At 41.2% G+C, this 21,686-nt stretch overlaps 1 protein-coding gene across 5 annotated transcripts in view; it reads right to left on the bottom strand.

Moving 5' to 3' along the window:
- akap13a (A-kinase anchoring protein 13a) overlaps nt 1-21,686 on the bottom strand; it is a 120,770-nt gene that overhangs the window by 29,286 nt on the left and 69,798 nt on the right. For 3 of the 5 annotated variants that reach the window (XM_084928359.1, XM_084928343.1, XM_084928350.1), the window contains exons 12-20: nt 19,267-19,631; nt 14,391-14,438; nt 10,888-11,065; nt 10,345-10,447; nt 9,765-9,890; nt 7,946-7,985; nt 7,612-7,723; nt 3,022-3,181; nt 90-157 (exon numbers count right to left, since the gene is read on the bottom strand). In XM_084928359.1, the coding sequence (XP_084784485.1) occupies nt 90-157; nt 3,022-3,181; nt 7,612-7,723; nt 7,946-7,985; nt 9,765-9,890; nt 10,345-10,447; nt 10,888-11,065; nt 14,391-14,438; nt 19,267-19,631 (1,200 nt within the window). The remainder of the gene's footprint in view (nt 1-89; nt 158-3,021; nt 3,182-7,611; nt 7,724-7,945; nt 7,986-9,764; nt 9,891-10,344; nt 10,448-10,887; nt 11,066-14,390; nt 14,439-19,266; nt 19,632-21,686) is intronic. The other 2 variants (XM_084928366.1, XM_084928375.1) reach the window with 2 other exon arrangements.

Here is a 21,686-nt window from a genome sequence, read left to right on the forward strand (position 1 = left end):
AAAGCATAAATGAAAAGAAAATCGATGTTGGCTTCGGGACAGCAGAGTACTACAGAATCGGTGGAGGAGTAACTGCGAGGAAGCTGTACCTTCATCTTCACCTTGGCACAAACAGCCAGGCTGTCTCTGCAGCCCTTGTGGACGGAAGCATTGCAGTCTGGAAAGAAAAGAAGGAGTGAATACTGTTAGCCTGATGGTGGTGGTGGTGGGGCATGTGAGGGTGTGCGGAAAAGTGGGGGCTAGAAAATCTGACTGGTTTTCATAGCCAGCCAGGAAACTCCACCAGCCTGCTAATGAAAGCCAGACTGGAGCAAAGCATGTGATGCAATCGAGGGGTAATGCTGCTCGTGGACGATGGGGGGAAAAAAACAGATATGACACACACGCACGTCACCACCGAATTGCATGGGAAAATTTAAATCATGTAAACATTCTCGAATCACCATTTAAGAACAAAGTCATGGTTTTAGATTGCTGACATTTGACCTCTTCTACAGGCTGATCTGTCCACTAAACTCAAATTCTCAGTTTTTCCTAATATTCGCTCTTTATTTTTAATGCTCACATCAAGGAGGGAAAAAAATGGTGGCTGATCAGGATTTAATCATACGGGCATATTTCCAGGAGACAGAAGTCCACTCAACACACATGTGAAACCCACAAACGCACTATCAGACCTAGTCACCCAAGCTAGAATGCATACAGTGCAACATTTCCGTTCCTAGGATTACTTCAACAGCCGCTTTTAGTCTGGGTGAGAAAATAGCGCTGCACGAGTCAGAAAGGCAGCGACACTGTCAGGGCTGGGAGCTATCGCCTGAAAATGTGTCACTGTAAAAATATTAGCAAGTAGAAGATTGCATGATTATCAAAGCACCTTGATTTCCTGCAGTGATATTTTTTTACATGCCTCTGGATTTTATTAGGTTTTTTACTGCTTTTTGGTGACGTCCAAATAAGACCAGCGAATCTGAGACAAAGGATCACTGTATTCCTCTGCTGAATGGACACTAGCCAGAGTACAAACCTCCCTCACACTGTCTGTGGCTCTAACAATCTGAACCAGACTGACTGAATACAACAGGGGCTGTTTTTGCCAGTCTGAAGCATCTGAGGCAGATTGTGGCCAAGAGGTCTGCTGTGATCCATCGCAGAGCTTGTTTCTCCTTTTTAGGCTTTTTCTGGGCTTGCGCCAAAGGCTTGTGCAATAAACTAGAACCTCTTTAGGGCTGCCTCTGCCACTCCAGTAAAAAACAATGCAAAAAAACAGTTCTGTTGTCTGTAATCAAAGTCTGACTGGGTTGCATTAGAAGTAGCTCTTTGGGGAGTTTTGCTGCAGCTGCACAACTAACTGCTAATATAATAGTTCAGTTGGTGTTTCATGTTTTCTTGCACTGTCCTTTATAATCAAATAAAGGAATTCTAATTTACTTTTTCTTTAAATTAAATCTTTTCTTTTAGTGCCTAAATGTAAACACAGAGCCTTTACAGTAAACTGACTTGACCTACTATAGGGTCTGACTCCTCTGCTACTCATGCAGTTCCTGTTCATGAGCTACAATTTAGAGATATTACCTAAATGCATCACATGCAGGAAATCAGTTGTTGTGAAAGTTAACAGATATAAACATAGCATTACTGCTCTGAAAACAATGACTGAACACGTGTCTGTGTCACTGCTAAAGGTGTCATTTAATTGACATAGAAACACTATTTTCTTGCTATACAAATGTGTGTCATGTCCCATCACACATAAGGCAGGCTGTAGTCCACCAAGGATATCCTCCATACATTTATGTTTGTTTTAAAATTTTCAACCAGGGTCCTGCTTTAGAACTACCTGCAATAACCAATAACCTCTTAACCATTTGCTCACTGTCAACTTCAGTCATGCCGGTCACCATGATTGCTATAAAAACACTAAACTACTGTAAACCAGATAATTAAATTGAGCTTGCATTGCATTAACTTAGCAGTGATACGGGTGTTTACCTTTTTTATTACCAAATTGCTTGAATTAATGTAACTTATAGCTGAAATATATCAGTAGAATTCAGCTGAGGGGGCACAACGCTGGTAACACAAAACAACTTTTAGCCAAGCAGCAACCCCAGATGCTACCGCTAAACGAGAATCACTCCACACAGACTCTCATTTTAAAATGCCCAACTTCAGCTACAAAGTGAACACCTCATTTTATTTTTCAAATTAACAAATTTAAATTGGCAAGTTGGTATATTAAGTTGGTTTAATTGACAGGTGCGCTGACATGTACAGCTTTGGTTGTCTGCTGTCTGCTAGGCCAGTTCTTAACAAAATTATCTGACAAATAACACGGCCTGCTTTGTGGTACAGCCGTCAAAGAAGTCTGTCCTACATTTTTGGCAGGAGAAATTCTACACTGTATAATTCTGCTCCTCAGCACCAACTCAGCAGCCATTTGTGCCTGTTTGTTTGGGAATGCAGCTTGCTAACCAAGATAGCTAGCTTTAGCTGACAACTTGACTCTTTTAATCCTAATATGGTCACCTCAGGCTTTTTAAAACAAGCGTGTACCAACTATGAAGCCTCAAAATGCATAATCCAGGGACTACTGGGTAATTTCATAGACGCGTGGTCCATCATTTACATACAGTCTGTGCTTTTAGCCAAACTATGAGAACTGCTAATCAAAACAACTTTAGACTCAGCACCGCTCTTACTTAGGTTCTCAGTAACACACATAACAAGTGTGAAGTGGATCGGATGAATGGTTGTTGAGAGACAAAGACGAGAAGAAACATAAACTAACATATTCAAACATGCATATTCCTGGATTTATTGGTGAAATCTTTTCATTTCCTCTCCTTATGTTCAGCATCGTCTTTCAGAAACGACTCGCAGCTTAGTGTGTTGTCAGATAAGAAATTAAAATCTTCTAATAAAATAATTAAAGGTTATTAGGATTTAATATAATTTAAAGCTACAGCAACTCTGCAGAAAACAAACAAGACAAAAAGGAAAAAAAACAAAGTTACTTACATGTGCAATGGAAAGCATCCTTGCCATTAAAACCTTTATTGCACTGGGAGCACTGGGTGGCGTGGTTTGAGCTGACTGGTGTAAAAACATGACCGTTCACAGTCTTCTTGTCCTTCTCCTTTCCCTCCTTGTCCTTCTCCCGTTTGTCTCGCTCCTTTTCCTGCACAAATGGAAATTAATTAGTTAAGAAGACAACCCAACCTTGAACTTCGCTAATTGCTTCAACTTTGCCATCCAATTAGAAGTTTCGAAGTGAAGCGTGGTGACGTGTAACATCCACTAACATACCAGACACTGACACTGGGCCAGTTGCTTCTGTTAAATTCCAATCTGAACCCTGCAGAGCAACATTATTACTCGGATGTAGGACGCAGCGGGAGGGTTTGCATATGAAGTGATGCATTATTTATCCTGACAACAAATTGTCTCATTAAGGAACTCTTTTAAATAAATTTCAGACACTTTTAATCCTTTTTTCTGAGGTGAGACAGAAGACTCAGAGGTGGAGATCTTCAATGACCATTTATCCCAAAAGGGCAGCATATTTTCATATTACGTATTTTTTTGGTTTCTCAAGACACTCAAATGCTACTATTCAAAATCTCTTATGAAGAATGAGGCATTTCTGCAGGATGCATGACTGGTGACGGAGACGCACTGTCTGGGAATCACTTCTATGACCTTTCCATAACAGGGTGGGCTTTCTGCTGCCTCTGCATTAATGGATGAGATCGTCCTCAGCAGCTGGTCATCCCTGTACACTGAGCTGAATCACAATCCCATAAAGTGATGCAGAGAAGAACAGAGCTCTCATTCTCTTGGATTTACATCACAGAGCCTCCACCCAAACCCAGAGGAAATGGGAAAATGCAGTTTTCCAGCTCATTTTAATGACCAGCCCTGGGCCTCTTGGTTTGAAGGGACCACAAAGCTCTGACATACTAGAGCTCATTTGGTTCAGCCATTTCAAGATACCAAAAGCCTGACTGGCCCACGCTATGTTTCAGAGCCAGTACAACACACAGCTTTCATTCTCACTTCCTGCAACAACTGTCTAACCAGCACTAAACCACAATAAACGGCCTGAAAAAGTATTCTTCATGGCAGCAAGAATGCTTGTTTGATATCACGCCTATTGATGCAAAAAAAACAAAAACAAGAAAACGCCAGCAGTTCAACGCATTTGAAAAAGATGATTCTCTGTACTCTTTGTTTTGGCTGCAAGCATACACAACAGGATAAGTAATCACTAGTGACATCTAAACCAGAGTTTTAAACAAAAAGACATTCCAGTAAAACACACTGTTAACGGGCAATGACTTCACTGGAAAAAGACATCAGCCCAGAGGAAAACACCAGCCCCTTTTAACATGATATTGTGACAGTCTCTTCCACTACAATTCAACTGGGAAACCAGAGCACTGTGTTAGCCTACCTCCAGCCAACCTTTCCATCTCAGTGAGAAGCCACGGCTCCCTGGGAAACTCCTGTATAACATCCCTGGTTGTGGCTCAGTGGCTCAAGCTACTACCAGCAAGTCTCCATTAGGAAGGCTGTGAATGAGGAAGTCACTGGCTCGCTACGGGAGGTGCTATTTCTGCAATGACCCTTCCGTCAGTCAGACAGAGACACGGTGACAAAACTGCACAAACTAGATCCCCTTCCAGAACAGTCAGACTTTCAATGTTTAACCTAAAGAGGAAGACACAAATTCTCCTCCTTAAAACTGGTTCTGGTTTATTAATGACAGGAAGAAATGAGATTACCAATTCTTCAACACATTTGACAGTTACAGATGCAATCTCAATGCTCCAAGGAGAGCCAATAGACACCAGGCAAACCCATTTTGAACATCAAAGCTTTAACGGTGGCCAATAACTTTGACCTCTGACAGAGAGCAATGAGCTGCAGACGGAGGGAAGCTTTTTCAGAATCCTGTTGCTTTAAAAGCAAAGTGACGGCTGAGGTTAGAGGGGAGATTATTAAACCACCAACTCTATCTTCCTGTTTTACTTCCTGTTCACCCTTTAGTGTCTCTTTGCAAGGGCTGCATATTTACAGGAAGCAAACAGACATTTCACTTCCCAATCAGAAATAAAAACTCTGTGCTAAATTCAGGGCATTTCAGACCCTTTAATCACCACATGGTACAAATTTAAATGCACGCTTTGTGATCAAAGCAGTTATGACTGGCAGCAGAAACATGGATATCTATCGTTACAGCCCGTTTTTCTTTCTAATACTTTCAGGTAGCATCTAACACCAATTTTGATCATGAAGTAAACTACATATCAGAATAGCTATCAAAAGGTAATATGTTAATTTGTGGTTTTAGTGAAAACAGAATTTGCCTTTTGTACTTCCTGGTGCTGTGTGAGTGTCCTTTGGTTCAATATACTGTCACAACAATCACACACAGTTTATAGCTGTGTAAGGTCTACCACACAGCCCACAACTGGATATAATGGATATAAAAATGCTGTATAATTACATTACTGCTTATAATCTGTGAATTAAATGTAAGACTATTTAATACCTTCCAAGGCCTCTTTTTTGGGGAGAAGATTGAATGCAATTATTGTTACTTTTAAGCACCCACAGCTACCCCGTTGAGTTTTAAAGTCTTGATACAGACAACTGTATTCCTAAATCATATTAATGGCTACTGCAATACAGTAAATGCCACTTCTGCAATTTAAAGTGAGCAGTGCTGAGCAGTGTGCTTTTTAAATGCAGTACTGTACAATAATTTCCATGTCATAATAGTGCTGAAGCCATTGTTTCACTAAAGTAACTTATTCTGATCGATATTTCAACAAACTAACAGCATATTATTGTCACCCTGTGACAGGAATGGAGACACTGCAGTTAGATCCCCTAACGGAGTACGAAGGGCAGGAGAAAGAAAGTCTGCTTTGACCACATCTTACATAGAGGCTTATCTCTCTGAGAAGACATTGCTGTGAGGCGCTTGGGAAATTTGAGAGTGGGAAGTTGCATCTAACAACGACTTGGGCAAAAGCAGGACATATAAGGAGCTTTTGAACCAGAGGGGCCTATTGATAGTTCTTAGAACTTTTTAAAGGAAGTCTTTTGTGTGGCGTTGCATGAGGGACCATCAAAGTTCTCAGAAGCTCATTTGTCTGTCATTTTTAGCTCCTACTTTACGGTTGATCCTCCAGCAGAAGGGGAAGCTCTAACTGACATAAGTGTGTGGTCTGAATGCAAGCATGCATTGCAACATGATGAACATCATATTTGTAAAAAGAACACGTAAACTTAACATAGAAATTACAGAAAAACCATGAGTTAGCTCTTAAACATAAAACACAAACAGTTGAGCTGGCAGTGAAGACCAGGCTTTATTAAGCCTGTGTGCTACAGAGGAAATAAAAACTCCTGTCACCTCCTTAAAGGAAAACAAAAGTACTTCCTCTCAACTAACTTTTTCACATAGAGTGAAGCCAGCGTAGGGAGAAAATAATGACGCTAGAATAGAAACTAAATGACACATTCATCAAAGTGAAGCTTAATTGGTTTGGTTTACTGCATGTTATCCTTGGAAAGAGTCATGCATTTGTTTGTAGAGTAGATGGAAAGGATTTGTTAAGCCTAGTTTATGGTCATCTCATTGGTTGTTTTGCATGCCAACTGCAAAGCTGCAAAAGTACAATCGCGATTTGAACGATAGGTATTCAAGAGAGTAGTAAGGACCCGAGATTCAGGAGCACTGTTATAGGGTAGAAGCAAAGAAATTGGAGGTTTTTCCCACAGTTTTCTCTGGAGGGTGTCATCTTTTCAAACTCCTGCAGCATCTCCAATTGTATAATCGGAGAATCTCTGAGCTCCTGTACTGATGTATATTTGAAATGGTGGTAAAGACCAACATGATCTTACATTCATGCCTTCGACCTGCCTGCACCCGGTTCCCAAAACAAGGGGTGCACAACAATCTGAAACACCAAAGCATAACTCAGTTCTGATGCCAACATTGGCTTACACTGCCACACGTAAACAGACTTTAATAAGGATTCTGGATCCTATTATCAGCCACAGTGGAAGCTCTGCCTGAGGTTAGTCTGTGATACACCTGACATAAAAAGACAATTAGCCACTTGTAATGTTATGTTATTTTAACTTGAATCAGAATGCAAGGCATCTGCTATCAGGAAACTCAAATGCACAGTATGCTCCAACTTATTGTTGTGGTTGTAGTTTAGTTGTTGCTATGCTAATCGCCGCCTGCTTAATACGCCACGCACCTATTGGGAGTTGTAGTGCAAACAAAGAAAAGAAAAAGAGGACAAACATATGTAGTTCTTGAGGTGCCACACCTATAACTGTTCAGCCCAGAACTGCCTATAACAGCCCTGCTGTGAGACTGAAGCCAGTCAGGAACCAACAGAAAAAGAAGCTTAAGATTCATATATGTGTGAATACTTGAAAACTGTGGTTGGGCATTAACTGCTCATTGCTCAAAGGGGATACACTTGTAAGAAAACACTGAAGATGGTTGCCTACTGAATGAACTGTAAGAAGCAGACTACAGTGAAGTGTAGTCAAAAGAAGACAAACTCCATGTTCCCTCACCCTGGTCTTTTTGTACATCTTGTTCTTGAGGTAGCTGAAGGTCCGGCTAACTTTTGTCACACTCTTTCCCTCAGTGTCACTCCGCAGAGGCCCAGGCTCCTCCTCTGATATACTGGAACACACAAACAGGTTTAATTTCATCTCCAGCAGCTGCATTCACACAGCATACCTGTTCACACATTGTGAAATGGTTCTTTGAAGCACCATAAAGGTCCTATGGAATCATTTGACCACTACTCCACACTGCTCTTTATAGGACTATAAAAGGTCCTCCAAACAACGAAAGCCTTAAGAACAATTTTCTGGTAAAATGTAAGCGCAGGATTAGACTGACCTGTATGCTAGTGACCCAGAGGTGCTGGAAAACCTCATACCTGGAAAAAAAAAGGAGAGGAAGTGAGTGGCAGGATAGTAAAAACAAAAAAAATATATGTCTTTAGGGGCTGACCGCACTTTTCTTATTTTTCCTGATTATAATTGAGAGTAAGCTACAGATTTGGCTCCCTAAAGGTAAATATGCAACACTTTAGGTACCCTTGTACAGCTGTGTGACAACTGACAACCCACTGACATGACTAAAGGAGGCCAACAGCTATATCGAGGACTTCCTTTTCTACCATCTCCTTTAAAGGTGACCTATTGTGATTTTTTCCCCCCCATTATGGTCAACTAAAGCACAAAGCTGAAACTATAAACACAACAACCCCACACAACTGCAAGGGGCAGCCAATCAGCAGAAAGTGTAAAAGCAATTTTTTGCCATCCCCAACTTCAGAGGCCAATTTCAAGTAATAATTAACAATAAAAATGACTGAAGTATAATTTTAGTAAAATAAAAGCACAATCACAAATGTATTTATTATTTTTCCCTGGTTGGCCAGTCCTCACCTGCTGTAGCTCTGTGCTCTACAGAAGTGAGCTAAACTGCTCTGTTTTGAGACGGGGGGATAAATGAGGGGCTGTAATACAGTCAAAGACTAAAATTATAGAGTTTTAAATTATCGTGCATTGAAGGCTGGACAATGGATGATGACTCGGGCAAAATTTCATATTTTTTTGTCTGCTCATCCTATTAGAACAAAGCTATGCTGGGTGTAGCTGTTACTGCAGCCAGAAAATCCAGATTTTCAACAATAGAGAGACTCCTCTATTGTTGAAAATCTGGATTTTCTGGCTGCAGTAACAGCCAGAACGTGTGTTTTTCAATTAATCTCTGTGCCAAACGCTAAGCACAGAGTTAAACATAAGGCATGCATCTTTTCTAGGCAACAATCTGCTTGTCTCTAAACAATCATTTCTACCAATATCCAGACGCACACGAAAATATGCAAAGCGCTGCTCGCATGCGCTGCAGAAGAAAGTCAAACCCAAAACAGGATAATGAGGACAAAATCTTGGCCTGCCTGTGTTCCTAGCAATGGAGACAAGGAGACAGAGAACAGTGCTAATGGAAATATTGCACAGATAAGAAAAAGGAAGGAATGCCTCGGTGTCTTTGACTAAAGGTGACAGGCTCGTATTTATCTGCAGAGAAGAAAGGGCTTCCTCAGTTCACCTGCGGTGTTTATGATTATTTTCCTCTTTCTCTGGTAATTGTGTTTCAGTTTTTTCAAAAAGACTGAAGTAAGGCTAGTTTATGTAAAGGTCATCCGATTCTTGTGCTGCGTAGGAAACACGAGAAGCCAAGGTCTTATTTATTGCTGTCAACATGGATTATAATTTAAACACAATGCTGCCTAGGTGAAAGGTGATTTTCTACAGCAGCAATCTGGCTACAAGCGTCTAATTGCATTCTCACACTGCAAGTAGATTAATATCAGCAGCAATTAGAAGCTTCTTCATGACAAGATTGTTGCGGCTGAATGTTTGGACTTTATCTTTGATGAAGTTTAAAGAGTAAAAATTTTAATTTTCCTTCAGACAACTTTGCTTCTTCTGTTTGACTCAGTCTAGGAAGCATTTCACGCACACACTTCATGTTGAGTCACAAGTAAACACTTCAGTGTGGGTATCAGGCTAGCTGCTAGCTGATCTGGGTGCATCGCTGTCATCTTTGCAGCTCAGATCCAGGTTGCTAACCGGAGCAGCTACTGTTCTCCTTCTGACATCACAGCTATTTTCTACTGCAGCTAAGTTTACATGTCAGTACTTACTGAAGTCATCCTCATCATCACTAGATGAGGAGTCCCCATAAATGACCTGAGACTTAGATTTGGTGAGGATGGGGGAAAGGTTGAAAGAGAAGGAAATTCGCCTCTTACGTCTCAGGCGTCCCACTGCTGGGGAGCAGGAAGGAAAGAACCACAACAGGCACTGATCACTTATTGAAATATATAATAACCTAATAATAGTGAGGATGGGGGCAGGAAGTGGAGATGTACGGGAAACGTGTAATAAGAGCGATTCAGTTTAAATATCTGCATGTTAAACTACCACTTTCTCTCTTTATCTAGCTTTTTGACCTTTTTTTCTATTCTCTTTGCGATGGGGCTTACAGTGAAAAACATAATGAACTCTAAATTTCCAATTACAGGCTGAAATGATTGTGTCCCTCTGCTGAGTCTGGTGATGTTAAAATGAGGAAATGAAGAATGAGGACTTTGCACTGTACTTAAATTTAGTAAGTTAAAGCCTAAAGAGGATAACAAAGAAAACCAAAGGATAAAAAGGTGAAGAAAAGGGCTGAATGTTACAAGTAGGGACTTGATAGCTGCCTCATAACGTGTCACTCACCATCGATGTCTCTCTGGCTGATGGCCAGCATAGATACAGACTTAGTGAGGGGCAGACTCATGGGAGGACAGCTGTTTCGCAGGGGCCGATATCGTCTGGATTTCTGCAGCAAGACACAGGAGACTGAATGAAACCAAGTGCATGAAAATGTTAAAAAAATGGAGTGAGCCAGGCAGCGATAATGTGGAACAAAGCATTGCCAGCCAGTCAACTGGAAACAGGAACATGAACTAAAAGAGGAAACTCGGCATTTTGAATTGGGACATTATGTTTACAATTTGTTTTAAATTCAATGGGAGAAGTATAAATCTGCCCGAAGAAAGTCATGTTTATTAATTCTCACTAATCCCCAAACTGACAAGGCTCAGATTTCCCTTGACTGTTTATAAGTCTTGTTTATGTACAAGCTTTACAACGACTCTTTTCTCTCGTGAATTAGGCTGTGTGGGTTTTTCAGGATCTCTTGGTGGCCGACTGTGTGACAGTGTAAAGAAGTGGCATCACATCAACAAACTTCATGTGTGCGTGTGTTTATTAGCTCACCGGGTCATGCACTCTGCTATACTCCCCCCGGTCCTCCTGTTCCTCTGTCAGAGAAACCAAAGAGCCTCTGTCATCGCTGTCTTGCCGGGGAATCCTTATAGGTTCTAGGATACGGGGCCCCTGGCTGGTGGGGCCCCTGAGCTCTTCAGGGCCTCCACTGAGCCCCTCCAAGCTGTAACTGTGTACAAACAGAAAGCAAAGATGACCTCAATAAAAGAACACACACTGTATTGAACACAATCACATCAATCACAATCACAGCTTTCTGAATGTACACAACTGTCGCTGCAGCAAACACAAACACACAAAGATGTACCTGTTGACACACACACACACACACACACACACACACACACACACACACACACACACACACACACACACACACACACACAGCTGGTCCTACACTGTGTTTAGCCAGCTGAGTTATCACTAGCCTCTGGAGCAGATTTACAGCTGAAGCAGCTGCAAATGACTCCCAACATCAGCATCAGCATGGAGAGCTCTGCAGCTGTGATTTACAAACCCAATTACATCGAGCTATGACTGGAAATAAGAGGCCTTGAAAAATCCAATCCAATGATTATGGAGAGGAAAACTACTGCTACATTTCAGGATGAGCTATGCCACGAGGCTGCAGCTCTATTCGCTTCAGGACAGACTCTATGATAGTTAAAGCTCCAGCAGTAAATCTCTCATCTCCGGCCCATGGGTTTGTATGCTACTCCATTATCCAGCAAATCATCAGTCCAACTCATCCAAGCTTCACTAACTAAAACCAGAGTAAAAGAATCATGATTTGGTGATTATAAGTGTCCAGAGTGGAGCAGCACTCACCTATCCTCAGGGCTGTGAATGTAGATGGCTATATCTGTCATACTAAGGCCTCCTTGGTGGCAGTATTATTACATACTATTCTACAGAGCCACAGGGCCCTCCATGCTCAAACACTAGCAGCTATTTCAGCTCCCTCTCCCTCCTTGGTGTAGAAGGTTGCTGACTGAAAGGGTTGGGCATTCATATACACACGAAAACACCCACAACAACGGCTAATGCAAATCAAGCAGCATGTAAATATGCCATGTTCAAATAAGGACATGTGCCCTCGGCAAATAAGAAAACATCACAAACACAGTAATGCAGTAAACCTGAGGAAACAACTTCCACACTGTAGCCAATGACGAGGGGGCGGGGGCACATGCTCATACTAAGAGAAAGTGAGGTGAAAGAGGTTAGGAGAGTGATGGGAAGATTGATAAGAGTATGGCAGAGTGGCAGTGAAGCACACAGATGAGGACATGAGCAGGATAGAGTTGCAGGCGTATCTGAGAACACTGAAATAACTGGGCAGAGTGGATGTATTTTACATTGTGAAGCATAAACATTGCAAATGGGTTAAAGCTGATTTCCTGCTGCAGCGTTGTTGTAATATCAGTAGCAGACAGGAAATCAACTTGAACCCAGGGTGTTTCCCAGAAATGAAAAACTGGCAGAATAGCCAAGGCACCATTAACACAGCTGGAGCCGCTGCTAGGGTGGCCGCTGGCTTCTTGAACGTGACAGATGTGACCAGATGGTTACAGCAGTGGACTGTGACAATAACAGACTTGTCTTCATTACAACTTGACAGAGATGGAGGAGGGCTGATATTATTGGCCATTATTAGCTAGTAAGCATTGATATATCTGTATTAAAATACATGTCAGCCAGCAAGTGATGAGAATCTGGAGGTCAGAAATACTACAGTCTGTGGACCAAGGAGTCATTAATATATATTGAAGTCAGAAATATAAGTAATGTTTAACCCTGATGTCTGCCCATGATTGTGATTCTGTGATTATGCATCTAATTAAAACTAGCACAAGTGTGGAAGACACTAGTGCTAGCGGTGGGGTTTTTTTTTATTGGTTTTTGTTTATGTTAAATATATTGTATTAACTTCATTTCATGTTTTATTTTCTGTATTTATTTTTCTGTTTTTTTCTCTTGTGGAGCACTTTGGTCAAACTCAGTCAAACTAGCCCAACAAAGAGTCCAGTCCAGTCCACTGGATAGCTGTGAATACCTCAGAGATGAAGGGCTTAATATTTGTACTTTTCAGTGTAAGAATGGATCACCTAATGAGAGTGAATCATTGTCAGTCTTAAAGCCTTGTTACTCATAAATACAGCCAGATGTGTTTGTTTTTAATGAGAGCAGACAAATTGCACCTTCTTTTTGAATAGGACACTTTCATCTTGGTAAATAGTTGTTAACATTTTCAGAATATGTTTGTACCTCTTTATATTAAAAGGAAGAGGAAAACATTTATATTTTTCTATAGGTTAATATGAAATGGCCTTTACCGGTCCCTGCCATTTGAGATCAAATTGGACTGTATGGACTAAAATGAGTTTGACAACGCTAATCTACACCATGAACCTGTCTTTTACCACCAAGAAGCTCTCTACACCATTCCTGAACAAACTTATTTTCAGTTAGATATTTTTTTTAGTAAGTTTTTATTAAAAATGTCACATTTTAGTTTGAGTCTTACTTTAACTCATTTTGATGACCTTATTAAAAGGATAATAACCAGGAGAAAGAGTTGACATGTTTACACCAGTTATTAAAATATAAATACCTAATTTGAATTAAGCTTTAGTCATTAGTGCAAAATATCGCTTCATATATATTACTATTTACAGCCTAGTTTTATTTTTATTTTATTTAACTGAAGAAGTTTTTCCACTCCTTGCTTAGTTTTCAGTTTAATTAACTACAATAACTACGACACACTTCAGATGTGTCTTACTAAAGAAGCCTTTTACCGTTTTCAGACACTGTTGTCAAACATTTTCATATCCAACAGACTTTCTGAGTAGGAGTGTAAGCATTCGGCTCACCCAGCAGAGCTGAAATAGATCTATTCTGCATATAATCAAGATCAAGTGAAAGATGCTGACTCTTTTTTTTCCACTGCTTCCTCCCTCCTCCTTCTGGGTCAAAGAGCAACATTTCATACAGTCAACAAAGCTATTTTGCAGTGAGAACAACTTCCATTCTGTTTTTACTGCTGCAGCCCACTGTCTTCTGATGCTTTAGAGTTTTGAATAATTCTCTACAGGAAGTTATTAAACCCACAAAATAAATAAATAAAATAAAAAACAATCGTCTGTTCTAAAACTCTAGCCAATGCGGTTCAGCCTACAGAAAGAGAGGAGCTAAACTCCTCTCTTTCTGTGTGGCTGCTTGTTATTACCAATGCAATACAAAACAGCGGTGCCACCACCACCCATTTGCCACAGTATTTCATACAAACTCCAACAGGAGTAAAAAGAGAGCAGCATTTTTCAGAGCAGTTGCCTGCAGGGATGGAGAGAATGCAACAGCAGTTCAGCAAGCATACATTAAAAGCCGGGAGGTCCACAAAGGGCACAACTGCATAAATTTGCCATAGCATGCCACTAAAAAGCAGGGCAAGCTTAACAAAACATGAACTGATGAATGTGATGTATTAATACCTTCTCCTGTGAAAGGCCGGCTTCCTCTCACCAGAGCTACGAGTGGAACTGGAGGTGATGGAGACGGAGACAGAGACAGAGTGGTGGATGAAGGTGGAAATGAAGTGGGATTTGAACGGAAGCCATGACAGCAAGAAAATAATTAATCAACGAATTGTTCTTATTGCCGATGGGACCATTGGATTTTTATGGCTACTACTGTATAGGTAATGATCTAAGAGAAGACAAGAGTGATAAGACTGCTGTACTCAGAGTAAATGATGAAAGATGATAAGCATGAAATAATTGTGGTGATATCTTTGCTCATAGTTTCAAAATGATGTTTATCCTTTTTAGTATTCCCACCTCACAGTGAGATTGCTGGTACAAACTAAAGTTTCCACAGGCAAAAGCTTGCATCTCATCATTCAGCAGCTTGTAGAAGCACCTTTAGCAGCTCTAAGTTGAAGTAATCATTTCATGTATGAGTCATCACACATCAGTCTCTCACATTTTTTAGTGGAGGAAGTCTGGCCAACTTTTCTCTATAACATTGTTTCAGTTCATTGAGGTTTGTGGACATTAGTGATTGCAAATGAAGGTGCCCAAGTCCTGCGGCTGCCAAAGAAAAAAAAAAGTAAAAACAGGAAAGCACTGAATCATCACCCCTGCACCACAGTGATTGACAGCAGGTATGAGGTGTTTGTGTTGATATGCTGCGTTTGGCTTTCCCCAAATATAGAGCTGTGAATTATTATCAGACATTTCCACTTTGACCTCATCTGTCTAAAGGACAATGTTTCAGACGTCTTGTGGTTTATTCAGATGCAATTTTACAAAGCCAAGTTGTGCTTCATATTCTTTTTAAGCTTTGTCCTGGCAAAGAAGTATTTTTTTGTCTGTACTTCCATGAAATTTAACATTTAAAAGGCCAACTGAGGCCTGCAGAGTCTGATGTCATTCAACTGTTTGTGGCATTGCAGGGTCTGACTTTGGTGTGACTTTACCGGATTCTTAAAACTTGAGCTTTTATAGAGGTTTTCACACTTGCTGATGACTAGTGAAGCCAGTGTATTTGAATATCAGCACATAGCTGCTACATTCCCTCTTAATTTGTATGAAAGCAATAAAGGTGTACTTTATTTTTCACAGGACTGCACAGAATCCTGTGAAAATGTTCTTTTTCGTGGAACTGTACATCTTCTAATCAACTGATAATAACACAGCATGAATTGAAACACTCAATAGACAGAAATGTGTCAAAATGTTTGGGATTCAAAGTTAGAGTTCCAGTTGAGTATTGTGAGCAGAAACCCTATTTGTATCATAACCACATGAAGGACAGAGTCTCTGCTGGTCAGTGGATAACCTCTGAAGTCAACTTTAAAGGATGTTACTGGATTCCGACAAGAATTATCCTTGTGCATTCATCCCCTGTGATACCGTTTAGCAAGATAACCTATCCTCTAATTAGTGAACTTTAGAGTTGCTGGTACTGGAGGAGTTAAGAGTAGTGTGGGCGCACTGGTACCCTAGGACCAGGCTTTATTTCCAGTCTGTGCTAAACTATGATAACAGCCTCCTGGTTTTTAATGGTAACACTATTTTGAAGGCCACTTCACATTACAAAGAGTTTTCTGCAGTCGGTTACTTGTCCACCTCAGAAATTAGACAGATTTTCATTCTTTCAAATCTATCAGAAGAAGGACTCTGTATCATCGGCAGAGACTCTGAGGAATGCATCTGTGGTGCCCCGTGTTTTTGTTTGTTTGTTTCACACTTCAAGTCAGTTTTTTCAGGCACACTTTGTGGTGCATGATGTCTCCACAGACAGCTGTTTAAACCAAACAAATTTACTGAACTTGATGAACATAACGCACCATAATAACACACTGTATCTAAAAGTATCGATGATTCCTTCCTGCTGCGACCACATGAAAGCTGCCTTTATCCAGTAAACTTCTGTTTAGACCAGCTGCTCCTTTCAGCTCCTCTGTGCTGACAGACATCTGTTTGGCATCTCTGTCTGAGGATGGAGTTTGTGTGGACTGAACAGATCAAATGCTTCAGTAGGGCTTATGCAACACTCATGTCACTTTTATTGTGGATTCCTAATAATCTTTGGCAACCAAATAAGCATAATTACCAAATGCTAGACTGTTACTTTAAAATGTCACCAAACACTATACGAGACATTCCGAAAACTTGTTTTTCTCATAATTTAAAATCTTATTACATTTATTTTGTCTTTTTAAAAAAAGATGTGTCCTAGACCCCACTCACACAGACAGGCAAACCCCCTGGTAACCTTTGTTTATAGGGAAAAATGTGTATTCCCTGACAGGCTGGCGAGTGTTTGCTGGAGCGGTTACTGTTGCAAGTTGCAACGACGTATATGGTGCTGCACTAAAGAAAAACCTCCTTGCAATTGTTTTGTTTGCTAGCAGATTGCCACGGTTTCCTGTAGTTTGCATAGACGAATCAACTTGCACCTTGTGAAATGGTAAGCCACGACTTTTACTTTCAAGGCAAACATTCTCCATTTTGGGTTTGTGTTTGTCACGGGGTGGAAATGGACAAGTTAACTAGATTTTTATCTCGCATGCGTTGCTGTGTTTTATTATTGTTAATATTTTAATATTGTATAGTGTTTTATTCTTGTTTTATTGCATGCTTTTATTGTATTTATTGTTGAATTGTCTTGGAGAGACTATACCCCTCCCTGATTACAAACTTGGCACACCTGGGAGGTCACAGAGGCCCAATAAGAGGGCCTAGCCGGTCAGGAGAAGCAGGGCAGCAGAGATGGCGGAGTAGATGCTGGCAGGAGGCGGCGGCAGCCGCAAGCAGAGGGCGGCGTTGGTGTGGGTTGGTGTGCAGTACGTGGCGAGGGCATACGACGGCCAGTGCGTAGAAAGGCAGTGAGAGCTGTGCTGCTGCTGGAATCGCTTGAGGCCAGAGGACGCTGTGGTGGGGGATTAGTTAGGAGTGGGACAGCGCCCTACCTCCGACGGTGAGACCATAGTGCTGACGTGCCACAGAAAAGCGGCGGGCAGAGTTAGGAGCTCTACCCATCCGGGCACTCCGGATCGGAGAGACTGACAGGACGGCCGGGGACGCCGCCGGGTTTTCCTTGCCCGCTCCGATTTTGCTGGATTTTAACGCCGTGGCTGACTTCACTGGACTTTTAGTGTGTTTATGTTTTATTTAGATTTTTACTGTGTGTTCTCCCTGGACAGGGTTGTTTTAATTGCTTTTAAATTTTTAACTGTTTTTGTATAATAAATTATATTTTAGTGATAGAGTTTTTATATCATTCTATTCCCTTGGCTGCTCCACTGCTCTGTCTGTTTTTTGGAGGGTTTCCCTCCTTTAATAACACCTGTTAATCCACTATTACATGTTGACTAGAGGAGATCGCAGTACCCTCTTTGTGATTTTACTTAGTGAGTCAGTAGGCTTCTATGTGACTGGTCCTTATTTAGGTTGATCTATAATGAAATGATATGATATGATATGAGTTACTTGGCAAAGCTGGAGAAATGAGCCTAGCTTTTGACTTTATTATGATCAGGAAATCTGGGTAGCAAAACAAGACAGCATATTAACCCTGCATGCTTTCTTCATGGCCATCCGGTATAGGCCAGACTTCCAAACACTGTCCTCCAGTGTTTGGAAGCTAGAGCCTATCACAATGTGTGACATGTCTCAGTTTGTGGGATAGAAATGCTCTATAGTTCCACTTAAAGCGGGAAAACTGCCACCCATACATTGCAGAGTTGTATCACAGTTGAGCAGATGGTGATGCAGGCAAGAGGCATTTTTACATTAAGTTGCTGCCTAACTTTTGAAATAAATAATTTTATCTAAAAAGTAAATAATGATATCAAAAGTTGCTGTAAAACCATGCCTGCATATATACATCTAAGCTCTGTGGCTCATGAGGCAGCACAGGTTACTTAATAATTGAAAGGCTGGTGGTTCAATCCCCAGCTACTCTAATCTGCATCTTGAAATATCCTTGGGCATAATGAACCGGAGTTGCCCCAGTGCATCCATCGGAGCGTGAGCATGTGCACAAACGTAAGATGTAAGGTATAAGAAAAAAGTACTTGTGTGAATAAGGATTGTAGTAAAAAATGTTTTGAGTACTCAGAGTAGAAGAGTGCTATACAAGTACCTGGCCATTTGCCATATACTAAAAACAATGGCCAATATATGATTAATGGATTTCTTTTATACTCCCTGTGAATGAGTAATGGTCTCCAGTATCGTCAGGCTTTAACACACAGATGCACATATGAAATATACACTACTGTCAAAAGGAAAAACTTAATAAGACAGGGGATATTAAAAAGAATATTTAAACTTGCATGTAAATTCCTCTACAGACCATCACTAAGAGCCAATCGTTTGAGCAGTGATGACAAAACAGCGCTAAGAGTCCCGTTGTAAAAGTCACTGTTAGCCTTTCTATTGAACCGATGTTTGTGAAATAATCTTGTTGTCAACTCGTGACAACTGTACAGTGTGGCTCTGAATGTGAAAGCGTGAGAACATGTGTTCATGTTGAAGTGCGTATCTGTGCATTTGTTTATAAGCATCTGTGTGTACAATTTTGGAAGCTCCCTGCCAACGCAAGACAAATGGCAACACAGCTGCTCACAGCATGAAGAGGAAACACTCAACATGGCACAGAAGGACTGACATCAACAAGCTCTAATAATGCTGAAAGAGGCACACATCAAGTCTGCTGACATCTACTGACTAACACCAGATTAACACCAGCAGCCAGTATCTAGGACAGAGGAGAAACATTTCTATTTCTACATCCACTTCATCAACAATGCAATTAGACATTATTCATCCTGAAGAACCCAGTATTCATCATTCTCACCTCCTCTGGTTCATCTCTCCGTCTCCTCCGTTGTTCTTTCCAGGACCCCAGCTGTGGCGGCGAAGAGGTGACAGGGAACGGTTGCTGTTACGAAAGAGACAGGAACGCCGCGGCACCTCAGTTACTCTATCTTTGGCCTCTTCTTCAGCCTCTCCTGCCCCTCCTCCTTCTCCACCTTCACTGTCCAGTCCTTCAGTGGTAGGTGCCACGGTCTGGATGCCCTCTTCTGGACTCCAGCTACAGCCCAGGCCCTGGCTGCCCTCCGGGCTGGAGCTGGTCGGGCCAACGCTGGCGGTGTCGTCTGTGGAAGAGCAGGAGACCGAAACCTCGCTGGCACTGTCTCCTCCAGTCACAGGTTCATCATTCTGAAAGACATCCCAAAAAGAGAAAAGGTATAACTTTACACTACTTTAAAGCATTACTGTACCATCAAAAAGTTATGGTTTATCATGAGCCAGTATGCTAAATCAGCACTATATGAAGTCAATGCCACACTAATAAAATGTTGATTTATTATTTTAGGGAGCGAGGACACATGTAAATGCAACTGTTTCCACGTAAAGTATTAATTTCCAGGTTTAATCAAGTAATGCGCTTGTGAACCGTGAACAGTAACTGAAAGTGTGAAGAGTCTGGCTCTGCTCTGAGAACCACAGGAAGTGGAGCGTGAGAACATGTGTGTGCTTACTAAGCTATTGTGAGGCAAGGTTGAGGATGACAACTTGAGGAATTAGTGATAATCAACGGCAAAAAAAATCCCACAAAAAAGCCTGCAGACGCTATGTCTCAACAGCTGCTCAGCTGATATCTATCCATTTATGGTCCCTAAGTGCATAAGGCTAAATCATTTATTGTAAGTGAACAAAGCTCTCCTGCCCTCTCACTGGCTGGTTCTATTTTTGTTTGGGTCACATGGTACACATTACACAGAGTGGATAGCATCACCTTACATTAACCCTGGCCTTGGTGACGGTGATGGTATCAGGTACTGGCAATCCTACAAGGGAACAATAGGACTATATGAAGGACCCAAAAGGTTAATTCTGTTCATCTGGAAGTAGCGTAGTGTTTTCTATATGGAGGACCACACAACCCCAATAACAGGAGACTATTTAAGATCCATAATGTGATTTTGCCATTTTATTACACCTGCAGTTTATGGGCAGAATGTAACAGAACAGGAAAAAAAGGGCACTCCAACACAGCATAATAAATATGAATAAAACATAACACAGCAAAACAGATGTCCTTGAAATCATTGTTAATTACTCAGGCTATCACATTGTATATCAATCAGCATTTCTTCACTGAGGCATGAGATGAATTAAGAGTAGGCTGAAGAGCCATTTAACCCACAGGAATGGAATATAATGAGGACCAAATGGCATGGCTTAGGGATAATGAGCCAGCGCCACTTTATAGCAGCACTGGCATTATAACAAACACCAATAAATGATAGCAACCTTGTTAAAACAAACCTTTCCCAGGAAAACACTTCTTAGTGATATATAGTCTTTTTAAAGTCCATTTGTCATTGTCACAGGACCATTTTAGTGATCCAAATCCACAGACAGTTGGCAGTTAGCAGTTGGCAAATATAAAGTGTACATATACCGCATATGTGTAAACTAATATGTATTCTTGCAAGTTAATTAGCCATATGCTTGTGTATAGTTTGCTGATTTCTTGACAAGTCTTCACCTGACAGCTCTATAATATAAGAAGCACGCAGAAAACAAATAGTTTTGGTAAAACCACTCTTTGGGAATGGTGGGAAAAAACTACTGCCCACACACACACACACACACACACACACACACACACACACACACACACACACACACACACACACACACACACACACACACACACACAGAGGTTTGGGATAGTCCATTTAGAGTTAATTTGTAGGTGTGAGCTTTAACTGGGCCTATTGTGCTGCCAGCTGCAGTATGAGGGCCGAGCATAGAGCTGCTTCTGTCGGAGAGCTGCGAATGAAAGATCTGCTTTATGCTGCAAACACAACTTCCTCTGGGAGTCGGACAACGCATGAGCATACATCAAGGGCAGAGAGTGCATGTGAACGTCAGCTTCAGCGCTATAGGAGAAGGACCCAGCTGACTTTTAAACTTTGTTTTATTTCAGGATTTTAAATGTCATCTGATGGCACAACATACATGTTAAACTCAGATAAGTCAGGACTGTTGAAACCGTCTATGTCCTCTTTATTCTACATTTACAGTATTACATTTCACAAAAGAAGCGTTTCCCTTCAGAGAGCAGCAAAGACGTTAATCCTCTCTTTCAGAATTTAGCTCCTGTAGTCTTTGTGCGGATTCATTTTGCCCATCACGGCCTATCTACAGTGTCCCAACCCTCAGCACCACACTGTATACTCCCAGGCAGCTGATATTCTCTTC

This window comes from Perissodus microlepis, chromosome 1 (assembly GCF_051167445.1).
Source record: "Perissodus microlepis isolate ML-2025 ecotype Zambia chromosome 1, ASM5116744v1, whole genome shotgun sequence".
Classification (NCBI taxonomy): Eukaryota; Metazoa; Chordata; class Actinopteri; order Cichliformes; family Cichlidae; genus Perissodus; species Perissodus microlepis.